This window comes from Anomaloglossus baeobatrachus, chromosome 7, assembly GCF_048569485.1.
Source record: "Anomaloglossus baeobatrachus isolate aAnoBae1 chromosome 7, aAnoBae1.hap1, whole genome shotgun sequence".
Classification (NCBI taxonomy): Eukaryota; Metazoa; Chordata; class Amphibia; order Anura; family Aromobatidae; genus Anomaloglossus; species Anomaloglossus baeobatrachus.
In genome coordinates, this window is record NC_134359.1 from 61621782 (window position 1) to 61634384 (window position 12603).

At 48.9% G+C, this 12603-nt stretch overlaps 1 protein-coding gene across 2 annotated transcripts in view; it reads right to left on the reverse strand.

Annotated features, from left to right (window-relative positions):
* Positions 1–12603, reverse strand: part of OLA1 (Obg like ATPase 1) — a 273951-nt gene that overhangs the window by 241010 nt on the left and 20338 nt on the right. For both annotated transcript variants that reach the window (XM_075318875.1, XM_075318874.1), the window contains 2 exons: positions 11860–12003; positions 3883–4010 (listed from right to left, as the gene is read on the reverse strand). In XM_075318875.1, the coding sequence (XP_075174990.1) occupies positions 3883–4010; positions 11860–12003 (272 nt within the window). The remainder of the gene's footprint in view (positions 1–3882; positions 4011–11859; positions 12004–12603) is intronic.

Consider the following 12603-nt stretch of genomic DNA (forward strand, 5'->3'; position numbering starts at 1 on the left):
GCAGCTGGGAGTGTGCACTTTCAGCCCATATTATATATATAATTGTATTTCTGAACATGTTTTTGTAAACAGCTAAAATAACAAAACTTGTGTCACTGTCCAAATATTTCTGGACCTAACTGTATCTGTTATCTCACAGTCTTTTTTTGTTTACCTGCAAGGTTAGCGTAAACCTCTTATCTTTATTATTAGTGGGTCTCAGCAGCATGTGAGTTAAGCTGGGTTTACACACTGAAACTTTCTAGCGATCCCACCAGCGATCCCAACCTGGCCGGGATCGCTACAAAGTCTCTGGTGAGCTGTCAAACAGGCAAACCTGGCCAACGACGAAACAGCGATCCGGACCTGCAGAGCGACCTAGCTGGTTGTTGGGGACGTTATAAAGCAGCTTTTTGAAAGGGAAGTCGCTGTAAAGTCCCCTTTACACACAGACTTTGCTGCACAGCGGGAAACAAAGGACCTAGGAATGGTCCTGAACGATTTGTAGCGATCAGCAACTTCACAGCAGGGGCCAGGTCGCTGATGTGTTTCACACACTGCAATGTCGCTGGGGAGGTCGCTGTAACGTCACAAAACCGGTGACGTTACAGCGATGTCGTTTGCGATGTTGCAGTGTGTAAAGCCACCTTTATAGTCTGACTCTGCCTCCCCTTCTGTGATTAGCAGCATCTGTCTATGGAAATGTACACAGAAAGCCTGGTGTGGGTAGGAACAGCTCAGAGCTCTGCTACATGCAAAATCTCAAATCTTTCACTGTGTCAGAAGGGCTGCAGCTACTAATCGAAGTGATACATCATTGAACTCAGGGCCTCTATGCCTACGTCATGCTGCTCTGAGATGAGGTAGCTAAAACTTGCTGACAGATTACCTTTAAGAAACCCAAATACAAAAAAAATATTTTTTTGCTTTATATAAATGCATTAAGAATAAAAAAAAAGTGGACAACCCCTTTAAGAATCACAGCATGGCTGAACAAAGAGCAATCATAATTCCCCTATCAACAAGAATATTCTGCTTGGCAAAGCAGATGCTGTAAAAGGGGTTGTCTACTATACACAATCCCATAGATCGTTACGCTCCCATTAAAGGGATTCTCCAGTTTCTGCAAATAAAACTTATTTTTCATATAATGAAAAAAAATCTCTGCAAAAGAGATAAGACATTACAACTGGTCAATGAAAAAGTAGTCTGACCATGGTAATGTGATCACATCTCTTTCCAAAACCTCCATAATTTTGTCCTTTGAATTTGTCCACATTAGTTCATGAAAGCCCTTCTATCGCTTTCCTCCATGCTTGCTCTTCCAAGCACAAGTTGTATTTCTTGAGTGCACGTTCGTTAGTTGAGAATAATCGACCATTGTTAGCAACTGAAGTCTGCGGCTTAAAGGGGTAATCCAGCTCTGTTCCTTTGCACATTTTGGGAGGGGAACAGAGCTGTGACATCACGTCTTGTCTACAGTTTCAGTGTTTGGCGATACGTCTTCATGCATTGGTTTTCCTTGTTCTTATTAGAATGTGCACATTGCAAATTCAGACTAAAGGCAGCAAAATCAATATGAAAACAAGGTGTAAAAAAATCTAGAATGTGAGCCCCAATGGGGACAGTGAAGATGATGGTGATGTCTGTAAAGTGCTGTGTAGTTAATGGCGCAGTATAAGAGAGTAAATAGAAGACACAAGTGTGAAATAAGCCAGACTGTGTGTTAAGCCTTAGATTACTCAGAGTACCCCTCTTTCACTCGGATGACAGCTTTATACCTCCATGATATTCTCTAAGAGGCTTCATCAGATCATCAAGTGGATTGGCTTCCAACCATGTGGAAGGAGCTTCCCGAGCTGTCGGGCACTTGTTGGCTGCTTTACCTTCACTGTGTCCAAGTCTTCCAAAATATTTCAGTTGCATTGAGGTTGGGTAATTGTGGAGGCCATGACATCTGACGCAGCCTCCATCCCTCTTCTTCTTGGTCATGTAGCCCTTACATAGCCTGGAGGTGTGTTTGAGTTATTGCCCTATAACATCTCAGTTGGACTGAGGTTGGGTGATTGTGGAGGCCATGACATCTGACGCAGTCTCCATCCCTCTTCTTCTTGGTCACGTAGCCCTTACATAGCCTGTAGATATGTTTGGGTCATTGCCCTACAACATCTCAGTTGGATTGAGGTTGGGTGATTGTGGAGGCCATGACATCTGACACAGTCTCCATCCCTCTCTTTCTTGGTCACGGAGCCCTTACATAGCCTGGAGGAGGATTGTTCAGGTCATTTCCCTACAACATCTCAGTTGGATTGAGGTTGGGTGACTGTGGAGGCCAATACATCTGACGCAGCCTCCATCCCTCTTCTTGATCATGTAGCTCTTACATAGCCTGGAGGTGCGTTTGTGTCATTGCCCTTATCTAACCCAAATGATCTCACTAAGTGCAAACTAGATGTGATGGCATGTCATTGCAGAATGCTATGATAGTCATGCTGAGTAAGTGAGCCCTGAGCTTGGAATAAATCTCAAAAAGTATCACCAGCGAAGTCCCCTCCATCCTTTCACACAATCCCCGCTATGCTTTACCGTGGACACCACACATGTAGAAACCATCCACTCACCATTTCTGCATCTCCCAAAGACATGGCATTTGATAACTAAAATTAAAATTTACTCATGAGACCACAGCACAGATTTCCACTGATATGATGTCCAGTCATTGTGTTGCTTGGCCCAAACAAGTTTCTTGCTTGTGGTGTTCAGTAGTGCCTTATATTCAGCAATTCAATAATACAGGACTGCTTCTTGCATTCTCCTTTAGAAAGCTGATGTTGAGATCTGATACTTGATGTTTTTGCATCATTTCTGAAGGCTGTTATCTAAGGGTACTGTTCCTGAGGCTGGTAGCTGATGAACTTATCCTCTGCAGCAGAAGTAATTCTTGGCCTTCCTTTCCTGGATAGGTTCTTATGAGGGCAAGTTTCATCATAACAATTGATGGTTTTCATCACTGCACTTGAAGATACCTTCAAGGTTCTAGCAATTTTCCACACTGACTGATCTTCATATCTTGAAGTAATGATGGACTGTCATTTCTTTTTACTTCGTTAAGTGTTTCTTACCAAAAGTGAAACTGTATACCAATACTGTCTCTGAAAAAACACAGCTGATGGTGGCAAACACTTTCTGAAGGACGGTGATTCCAAAGATGAACTCTTGACAAGGGAGATTTGTTCATTGGAAACCATTTCAGGTGACCGTCTGATGAAGCTGCTTCACAAAATGCCAAGGGGGAATAAACCTATCACCAAAACAAAAGGGGGGGTTCTAAAGAATCTAAGGTTTGACGCATACTCTGGTTTGTATCATGTGTCTTTCTTTACTCCTTGTTTTTATACATGTTACTTTGTAGTTTTGCTGCCTTCAGTCTGAATCTAAAATGTGCACATTCCAAGAAGAACAAGGAAAACCATAGCATGAATAGGTGTGTATAAACTATTGACTGGTACTGTATCTGCTGGCGCAGGAGTGCAAGTAGCAGGTATCATGTACCTGTCCTATTCATTAGCAAAAAAAAAGTGAGGAGGGCCAGAGTTTAATAAACAGGTTATTCAACTTAAAGAAATTAAAGAAGTATTAGTCACCTTTTCTTTTATTTGCCGGTCCATCATTCAAGCTCGAGTGGTGATCCTGCTCTTTGTATAATGGCGGTCAGCATGTGACCACTGCAGCCAATCAGTGATAGCAGGCATCATATGCCAAACTACTGGTACATGGCAAGGTGCTGATTGACTGCATTGGTCACATGCTGGTCACCAGTACACAAAGACAAGAAAGCAGAAGGACAGGGTACAAGTCAGCCGTCAATCACACACTGCACCATTGGTGTTAGCAGTTACTTACGCATAAGATGAAATATTCCATCGCAGGCACTGATGTGAGACAGAAAAGCGTTCCCCAAGCCTTGGCCCGCACTGGCCCCTTTCACAAGTCCAGCGATGTCCACCACATTCAGAAAAGCTGGAACTTTGCTTTAGAGTAAATAAAACGAATAATTATAGAAGACATTTTTCAAATCACTTTATTAAAAAGAAAACAAAATTGCATCTTTTCCTCCTGGCCACCAAGCCCAATACGAGACTCTCACTTCCTAGTCTGAATAATGACTTTTCAGCAGTTATTATCATCCCAGTCAGGATTACAATGACTAGATAACACCTTTATAAACAGAAGATAATACAGGATACAGGATTCACCACTCACAATAGTTGGTGTTCACAGCTCGCCTCCACCCCCTTCCTTCACAACGACCTTTGCCCAGATGAGAGTATGCCTAAAGAGGTCTCCTGTATTCAAAGCCAGTCTACGGCTGTCTGTGTGCATTTGATGGTGGCTCAGAAAAGTCGGTAGGAGCTTAATTGTAGGTATAATGGCCAGAGTAAAAATTGTAAAAGTATTGTAATAAGAAAAATAAAAAAAATACAAATAATATAAAAGCACTAAGGTATTTATTGATTACATATTCCCACGTCGGGGAATGCCATTTATCTGCACATATAGGGTCAATCTGCTGGTAAATAACTTCTATTGCTTCCTGGCGCCTTAGTGAAAGAGCGGCTACAGGGAGAAAACGTAGCTTATTTCTTCCTGGGTGGCACTGGCTTTCAGTCATGGGGACTAAACGGAGCAGATACAATTACCGCTCACAAAAAAATCCAATAAGAATATAAAAGAGTATAAGCCAAAATGTAAAACGGAATATCTTTATTGAACAAAAAAGGGAATTTTGTTTACTTACCGTAAATTCCTTTTCTTCTAGCTCCTATTGGGAGACCCAGACAATTGGGTGTATAGCTTCTGCCTCTGGAGGCCACACAAAGTATTACACATTAAAAAGTGTAACCCCTCCCCTCTGCCTATACACCCTCCCGTGGATCACGGGCTCCTCAGTTTTGGTGCAAAAGCAGGAATGAGAAAACTTATAAATTGGTCTAGGGTAAATTCAATCCGAAGGATGTTCGGAGAACTGAAGACCATGAACCAAAAGAACAATTCAACATGAACAACATGTGTACACAAAAGAACAACAGCCCGAAGGGCACAGGGGCGGGTGCTGGGTCTCCCAATAGGAGCTAGAAGAAAAGGAATTTACGGTAAGTAAAAAAAATTCCCTTTTTCTTTGTCGCTCCATTGGGAGACCCAGACAATTGGGACGTCCAAGAGCAGTCCCTGGGTGGGTAAAAGAATACCTCAATCGAAAGAGCCGAAAAACGGCCCCCTCTTACAGGTGGGCAACCACCACCTGAAGGACTCGCCTACCTAGACTGGCGTCTGCCGAAGCATAGGTATGCACTTGATAGTGCTTCGTGAAAGTGTGCAGACTAGACCACGTAGCTGCCTGACACACCTGCTGAGCCGTAGCCCGGTGCCGCAAAGCCCAGGACGCACCTACGGCTCTGGTAGAATGGGCTTTCAGCCCTGAAGGGAGCGGAAGCCCAGAAGAACGGTAGGCCTCGAGGATCGGTTCCTTGATCCACCTAGCCAAGGTTGACTTGGAGGCCTGAGAGCCCTTACGCTGGCCAGCGACAAGGACAAAGAGCGCATCTGAACGGCGCAGGGGCACCGTGCGAGACACGTAGAACCGGAGTGCTCTCACTAGATCCAAAGAGTGCAAATCCTTTTCACACTGGTGAATTGGATTAGGGCAAAAGGAAGGCAAGGAGATATCCTGATTTAGATGAAAAGGGGATACCACCTTAGGGAGAAATTCTGGGACAGGACGCAGAACCACCTTATCCTGGTGGAAAACCAGGAAGGGAGCTTTGCATGACAGCGCTGCAAGCTCAGACACTCTCCGAAGTGACGTGACTGCCACCAGGAAGGCCACCTTCTGAGAAAGACGGGAGAGAGAGACATCCCGCAGCGGCTCAAAAGGCGGCTTTTGAAGAGCCGTCAGAACCCTGTTAAGATCCCAGGGTTCCAACGGACGTTTGTAAGGTGGGACCATGTGGCAGACCCCCTGCAGGAACGTGCGGACCTGCGGAAGCCTGGCTAGACGCTTTTGAAAAAACACGGAGAGCGCCGATACTTGGCCCTTGATAGAGCCGAGGGACAACCTCCTTGTCCATTCCAGATTGAAGGAATGAAAGAAAAGTGGGTAAGGCAAACGGCCATGGAGGAAAACCGTTATCAGTGCACCAGGACAGGAAGATTTGCCAAGACCTGTAATAGATCTTGGCGGACGTTGGCTTCCTGGCCTGTCTCATGGTAGCAATGACATCCTGAGATAACCCTGAAGACGCTAGGAGCCAGGACTCAATGGCCACACAGTCAGGTTGAGGGCCACAGAATTCAGATGGAAAAACGGGCCTTGTGAAAGCAAGTCTGAGCGGTCTGGAAGTGCCCACGGTTGACCCACCGTGAGATGCCACAGATCCGGATACCACGACCGCCTCGGCCAGTCTGGAGCGACGAGAATGGCGCGACGGCAGTCGGACCTGATCTTGCGTAGTACTCTGGGCAGCATCGCCAGAGGGGGAAACACATACGGCAGTCGGAACTGCGACCAATCCTGGACTAACGCGTCCGCCGCCAGAGCTCTGTGATCCTGAGACCGTGCCATGAAGGCCGGGACCTTGTTGTTGTGCCGTGACGCCATGAGATCGACGTCCGGCGTTCCCCAGCGGCGACAGATCTCTCGAAACACATCTGGGTGCAGAGACCATTCCCCCGCGTCCATGCCCTGACGACTGAGAAAATCTGCTTCCCAGTTTTCTACGCCCGGGATGTGAACTGCGGAGATGGTGGAGCCTGTGTCTTCCACCCACTGCAGAATCCGCCGGACTTCCTGGAAGGCTTGACGACTGCGAGTGCCGCCTTGGTGGTTGATGTAGGCGACGGCAGTGGCGTTGTCCGACTGGATACGGATCTGCCTGCCCTCCAGCCAACGATGGAAAGCCAATAGGGCTAGATATACTGCCCTTATCTCCAGAATATTGAACTGAAGTGACGATTCTATCGGAGTCCAGGTTCCTTGAGCCCTGTGGTGGAGAAAAACCGCTCCCCAACCTGACAGGCTCGCGTCCGTGGTGACCACAGCCCAGGTTGGGGGTAGGAATGATTTTCCCCCCGACAGAGATGTGGGTAGGAGCCACCACTGAAGTGATGTTTTGGTCGCAAGGGAAAGAGAGACGTTCTTGTCGAGGGAAGCCGCACTCTTGTCCCATTTGCGGAGAATATCCCATTGGAGTGGCCGTAGATGAAATTGCGCGAACGGCACTGCCTCCATAGCTGCCACCATCTTCCCCAGGAAGTGCATGAGGCGCCTTAAGGGGTGTGACTGACTCCGAAGAAGTGATTGCACCCCTGCCTGCAGAGAAAGCTGTTTGTCCCGCGGTAGCTTGACTAACGCTGGCTGTGTGTGAAACTCCATCCCGAGGTAAGTCAGTAATTGGGTTGGTGTCAACTTGGATTTCGGGAAGTTGATGATCCACCCGAACTGCTGGAGAGTCGCCAGAGTGACGGTAAGGCTTTGTTGACACGCCACCCGAGAAGGGGCCCTGACTAGGAGATCGTCTAAGTAGGGGATCACCGAGTGGCCCTGAGAGTGCAGGACCGCCACGACGGATGCCATGACCTTGGTGAAAACCCGTGGGGCTGTCGCCAGGCCGAAAGGCAATGCCACGAACTGAAGGTGTTCGTCCCCGATGGCGAAACGCAGGAAACGTTGATGTTCGGGTGCAATCGGCACATGGAGATAAGCATCCTTGATGCCGATCGATGCTAGGAAGTCTCCTTGTGACAACGAGGCGATGACCGAGCGGAGAGATTCCATCCGAAACCGTCTGGTTCGCACATGTCTGTTGAGTAGCTTGAGGTCCAGAACGGGACGGAATGACCCGTCCTTTTTTGGCACTACGAACAAGTTGGAGTAAAAGCCGCGACCACGTTCCTGAAGGGGAACGGAGATCACAACTCCTTCTGTCTTTAGAGCGTCCACTGCCTGAAAAAGTGCGTCGGCCTGAGCGGGGGGCGGGGAGGTTCTGAAGAAACGAGCCGCAGGACGAGAGCTGAACTCTATCCTGTAACCCTGAGACAGAATGTCTCTCACCCATCGGTCTTGAACATGTGGCCACCAGGCGTCTCCAAAGCGGGAGAGCCTGCCACCGACCGAGGATGCGGCTAGGGGAGGCCGAGAGTCATGAGGAGGCCGTCTTGGAGGCAGTGCCTCCTGCGGCCTTTTGGGGGCGTGACTTGGGCCGCCACGCATAGGAGTTCCTCTGGCCTTTCTCCGGCCTGTTGGACGAGGAGGATTGGGGCTTGGCGGAGGGACGAAAGGACCGAAACCTCGATTGTATTTTTCGTTGCTGAGGTTTCTTAGGTTTGGACTGGGGTAAGGAGGATTCCTTTCCCTTGGATTCCTTAATAATCTCATCCAATCGTTCGCCAAATAAACGGTCGCCAGAAAAGGGCAGACCAGTTAAGAACCTTTTGGAAGCCGAGTCTGCTTTCCATTCGCGCAGCCACATGGCCCTGCGGACTGCCACGGAGTTAGCAGATGCTACAGCCGTACGGCTAGTGGAGTCCAGGACGGCGTTCATGGTGTAGGACGAAAAGGCAGATGCCTGGGAGGTCAAAGACGAAACATGCGGAGCAGAATTCCGTGTGACAGCATTAATCTCAGCCAGACAAGCCGAGATCGCTTGGAGAGCCCACACGGCGGCAAAGGCCGGGGCGAAAGACGCGCCCGTGGCCTCATAGATGGACTTCACCAAGAGCTCTATCTGTCTGTCAGTGGCATCCTTCAGGGATGAGCCATCTGCAACAGACACAACGGACCTAGCAGCCAATCTGGAGACTGGAGGATCCACCTTGGGAGAGTGAGCCCAACCCTTAACGACTTCAGATGGAAAGGGATAACGCGTGTCAGTATGCCGTTTAGCAAAGCGCTTGTCTGGGACCGCTCTGGGCTTCTGGACAGCATCCCTGAAGTTAGAGTGATCAAAAAACGTATTGCGCGTACGCTTGGGGAACCGAAACTGGTGTTTCTCCAGCTGAGAAGCCGACTCCTCTACGGGAGGAGGCGGGGGAGAGAGATCCAACACCTGGTTGATGGATGAGATAAGATCATTTACTAAGGCGTCCCCCTCAGGTGTATCAAGGTTAAGGGCGAAGTCAGGGTCAGAGCCCTGAGCTCCCACATCCACCTCGTCTTCCTGAGAGTCCTCAAGCTCCGAGCAGCGTGAGAAAGACGGGGAAGAGTCCCAGCGAGACCGCTTAGCCGGTCTGGGACTGCGGTCCGGGCAGGAGTCCTCAGCCTGAGACCTAGGGGCCAACCTGGGAGCGCGCTGCGGCGCGGACCGAGAGGGGCCTGGAGGAGACAAGCTAACAGGAGCCGGGGCCTGTGAAGGGTCCGGTCTGGACTGCAATGCCTCAAGGAGCCTAGAAGACCCTTTGTCCATAGACTGTGCCATGGATTGAGAAAGAGACAGAGAGTTTCTCAGCGAAAGAGGCCAACACCGGTGACTCTGTCCCTGCAGCCTGCTCAGGGGGAGCAGAGGGGTCTACCTGAGCCGAGGGGCCCACCAGTGCCCGAGGCTCCGGCTGAGCAAGCGTGACAGGAGTCGAGCATTGCTCACAGTGAGGGTACGTGGATCCCGCAGGCAACATAGCCCCACAAGAGGTACAGGCCGCGAAAAAAAACTGTGCCTTAGTAGCTTTGCTCCTTGTGGACGACATGCTGTTGTCTCCTAGGAGAGTGACCACTGAGGGTATATGGGGAAAAAGGTATACGGACTGACCGAACAGATATATATATGTCTATTATATATATATATATATATATGTATCTATTCCGGCACCCCAGGGGGGCCAGCACCGGGTGACCGGTGTGGCTTACAGACCGCTAACGAGCGGAGTGTGTCCTCCAGATTCCCTGTCTTGGATCCCCCGGAGCTGCTGAGCTGTGTTCACTGAGAAGCATCCACCGGCAGAATGCCAGAAAATGGCCGCCGGAGCTCTCAGGGGAGGAGTGGGGCCGAGGGCGGCGCCAGCAAAGAGCGGGAATCTGGGGTCCCCACAGTGGTCAGTGAGGGGGGGGAAGACATGCAGGATGCTCCAGCCCTCACATCTGACATCATGTCGGAAATCCCGCCCTTACCCCTGACAGGCAGGCCCGGGGGCGGGATTTTTGCGACTAGGCCGCGGTGAAGCCGGGGACTAAATTTGAGGCCGCGCCCGACAAGCAGGCACGGTCGGCGCGGAAGTCCACCGGCCTCCTCAGTTTTACAACTACCGCGGCTTCCGGGAAGAAGGTGCGCTCTCTGTACGATCCCCTACAGGGACACAGAGAACCTTTAAGTTGCAGGGCCCGGTCCCTGGGTTTGAAGAGGCTCCGGTCCGGCAGGTTCCCTCAGGGGCTGCGGATGGAGCACGGTCCCAGCAAATGGAAGACCGCTCAGGATCCCACTTCTCCCAGAGCCGCATAAAGGATGGTGAAGGAGACGGCATGTGGCTCCAGCCTCTGTACCCGCAATGGGTACCTCAACCTTAACAACACCGCCGACATAGTGGGGTGAGAAGGGAACATGCCGGGGGCCCCGTGGGGGTCCTCTTTTCTTCCAACCGACATAACTAAGTCTGAGAATGCATGAGTGGATGTGTGCCTCCTTCCACACAAAGCATAAAACTGAGGAGCTCGTGATCCACGGGAGGGTGTATAGGCAGAGGGGAGGGGTTACACTTTTTAATGTGTAATACTTTGTGTGGCCTCCAGAGGCAGAAGCTATACACCCAATTGTCTGGGTCTCCCAATGGAGCGACAAAGAAATTCCCAATATTAAAAAGTATTAAAAAAAATTGAAAATGTCAGATAAGGCAATACCACAAAAGAATATCTGCTGCACAAAATCTACTATAAAAAATTATATATTTTGAGATTCAAGCTTTCCAGCACATGCTACAGGTAGTATAACCACATAATGTTGCCTAGACGCGTTGCAGAAAGAGCAGCTACTGGGAGAAAATGATCTTATTTCTTCCGGGTGGCGGTGGCTTTCAGTCATGGAGCTGGGTGGACGGATGGGCTACAATTACCACTTACAGAACCACTCACTATACTGTTAGTCACAGCATGCCCTGGCACTTTGATTGATAGCTCGCTCTGGAGCCTATCTGTGCAGCGCCTGCTGTCAATTAAAGTGCTAGGGCATGATATAGCTGTCACTCACTGTGTATTGAGCGGTGACTATGGCTACTTTGTCCCCTATGGCTGAAAGCCAGCAGCTACTTGAAGGAATTAAGTTCATTTTTTCCCAGTAGCCGCACTTTTAGTAAAGAAGCCATGCAGCAATAAACTGTTTTTTTATATGCATAATAACTCTATATCTACAGGTAAATAGCATTTTCCAAGGTGACAGATTTTAGGCTAGGGGGGCCCAATAACCATGAGTCTCCCCAGCCTCTATAGACAATTTGAGACATTTATGACATATCATAAGGACCACAGGATAAGCCATAAATGTTTGTCACGTGTGGGTTCCTCCTTTGGTACCAGCACCTATCCTGAGAAGAGGGCTTCCCTCAATCTGCTGTAAAGGAGTGGTGTCCGTGAATTGGAGGCCATCTCCAATCACTTCTACGAGTTCTGAAAAAGGCGAGAACTTCCTATAAAAGTTCCAACAAAACTTTATCGGGACAGATGAGTTTTATGGCTACCTTTACAGGAGCAAGCAAAGCCACAGTAACGCTTTTGTTTCCCTGAATTTATGCAAAAAGTGGTAAATATATTAGTACTATACAAGACAAGCAAACCCTGCGGAGATCTAGCTCACCCCCCTGCAATCATCCCATCCCCGCGCGCTTGACAAGAGGACTTCCTACCTTGCCGGCTTGTGATGTAGACATAGAAAATCGAATCTCTCATCTGGGATGGGTACCCTGCTCTCATTGGGATTAATTGTGCAAAACGGAAAGTTTTCCGCAGCCGCCTGGCTCTTCGTCAGCACATTGAAGAACGTTGATTTCCTGTTAAAGTAAAGAGAATCCGTGAGGAATTCATTTCATGGGCTTTATGGGAAATTCTGTACAATCTTGACGCATGATAAAAAAGGATTAACAGTAGTGATGGGAAGACTCGCAGATATCCGGGACCGGTGGACCTAAACAGATTTAAAAAAAAAAAATCTGATTCCGAGCCGGACGCCGGTCACCATATAAGTCTATGGGAACCAGAATCTGGTTAATAAAACCGGTGGTAGAAAGGATAGGCGCAAGCGTGCTGTACTTACCGAGGCTCCGGCGTGGCTGCAACTGCTTCCTGGCCGTTCATTCACTTCCAGAGCCCGCTCATTTACCTTCATTGCATATGCACTGCTTTCCCCACACACCGTCTGCTATCGGTTGCAGTCAGAGGCGCCCCCACCCTGAGTGACAGTGTGGCAGCTGACTGCTTCCAATCACAGACGTTGCATGCATCTATCGTGGTATAAAAATAAATAAAATAATTGGAATAGGGTCCCCCCATAATATGATACCCAGCACAGATAAAGCATATGGCTACAAGGTGCAGCCCCCAGCCATTTGCTTATCTTGGCTGAGTAGCAAAATAAGGGGAACCACATGTGG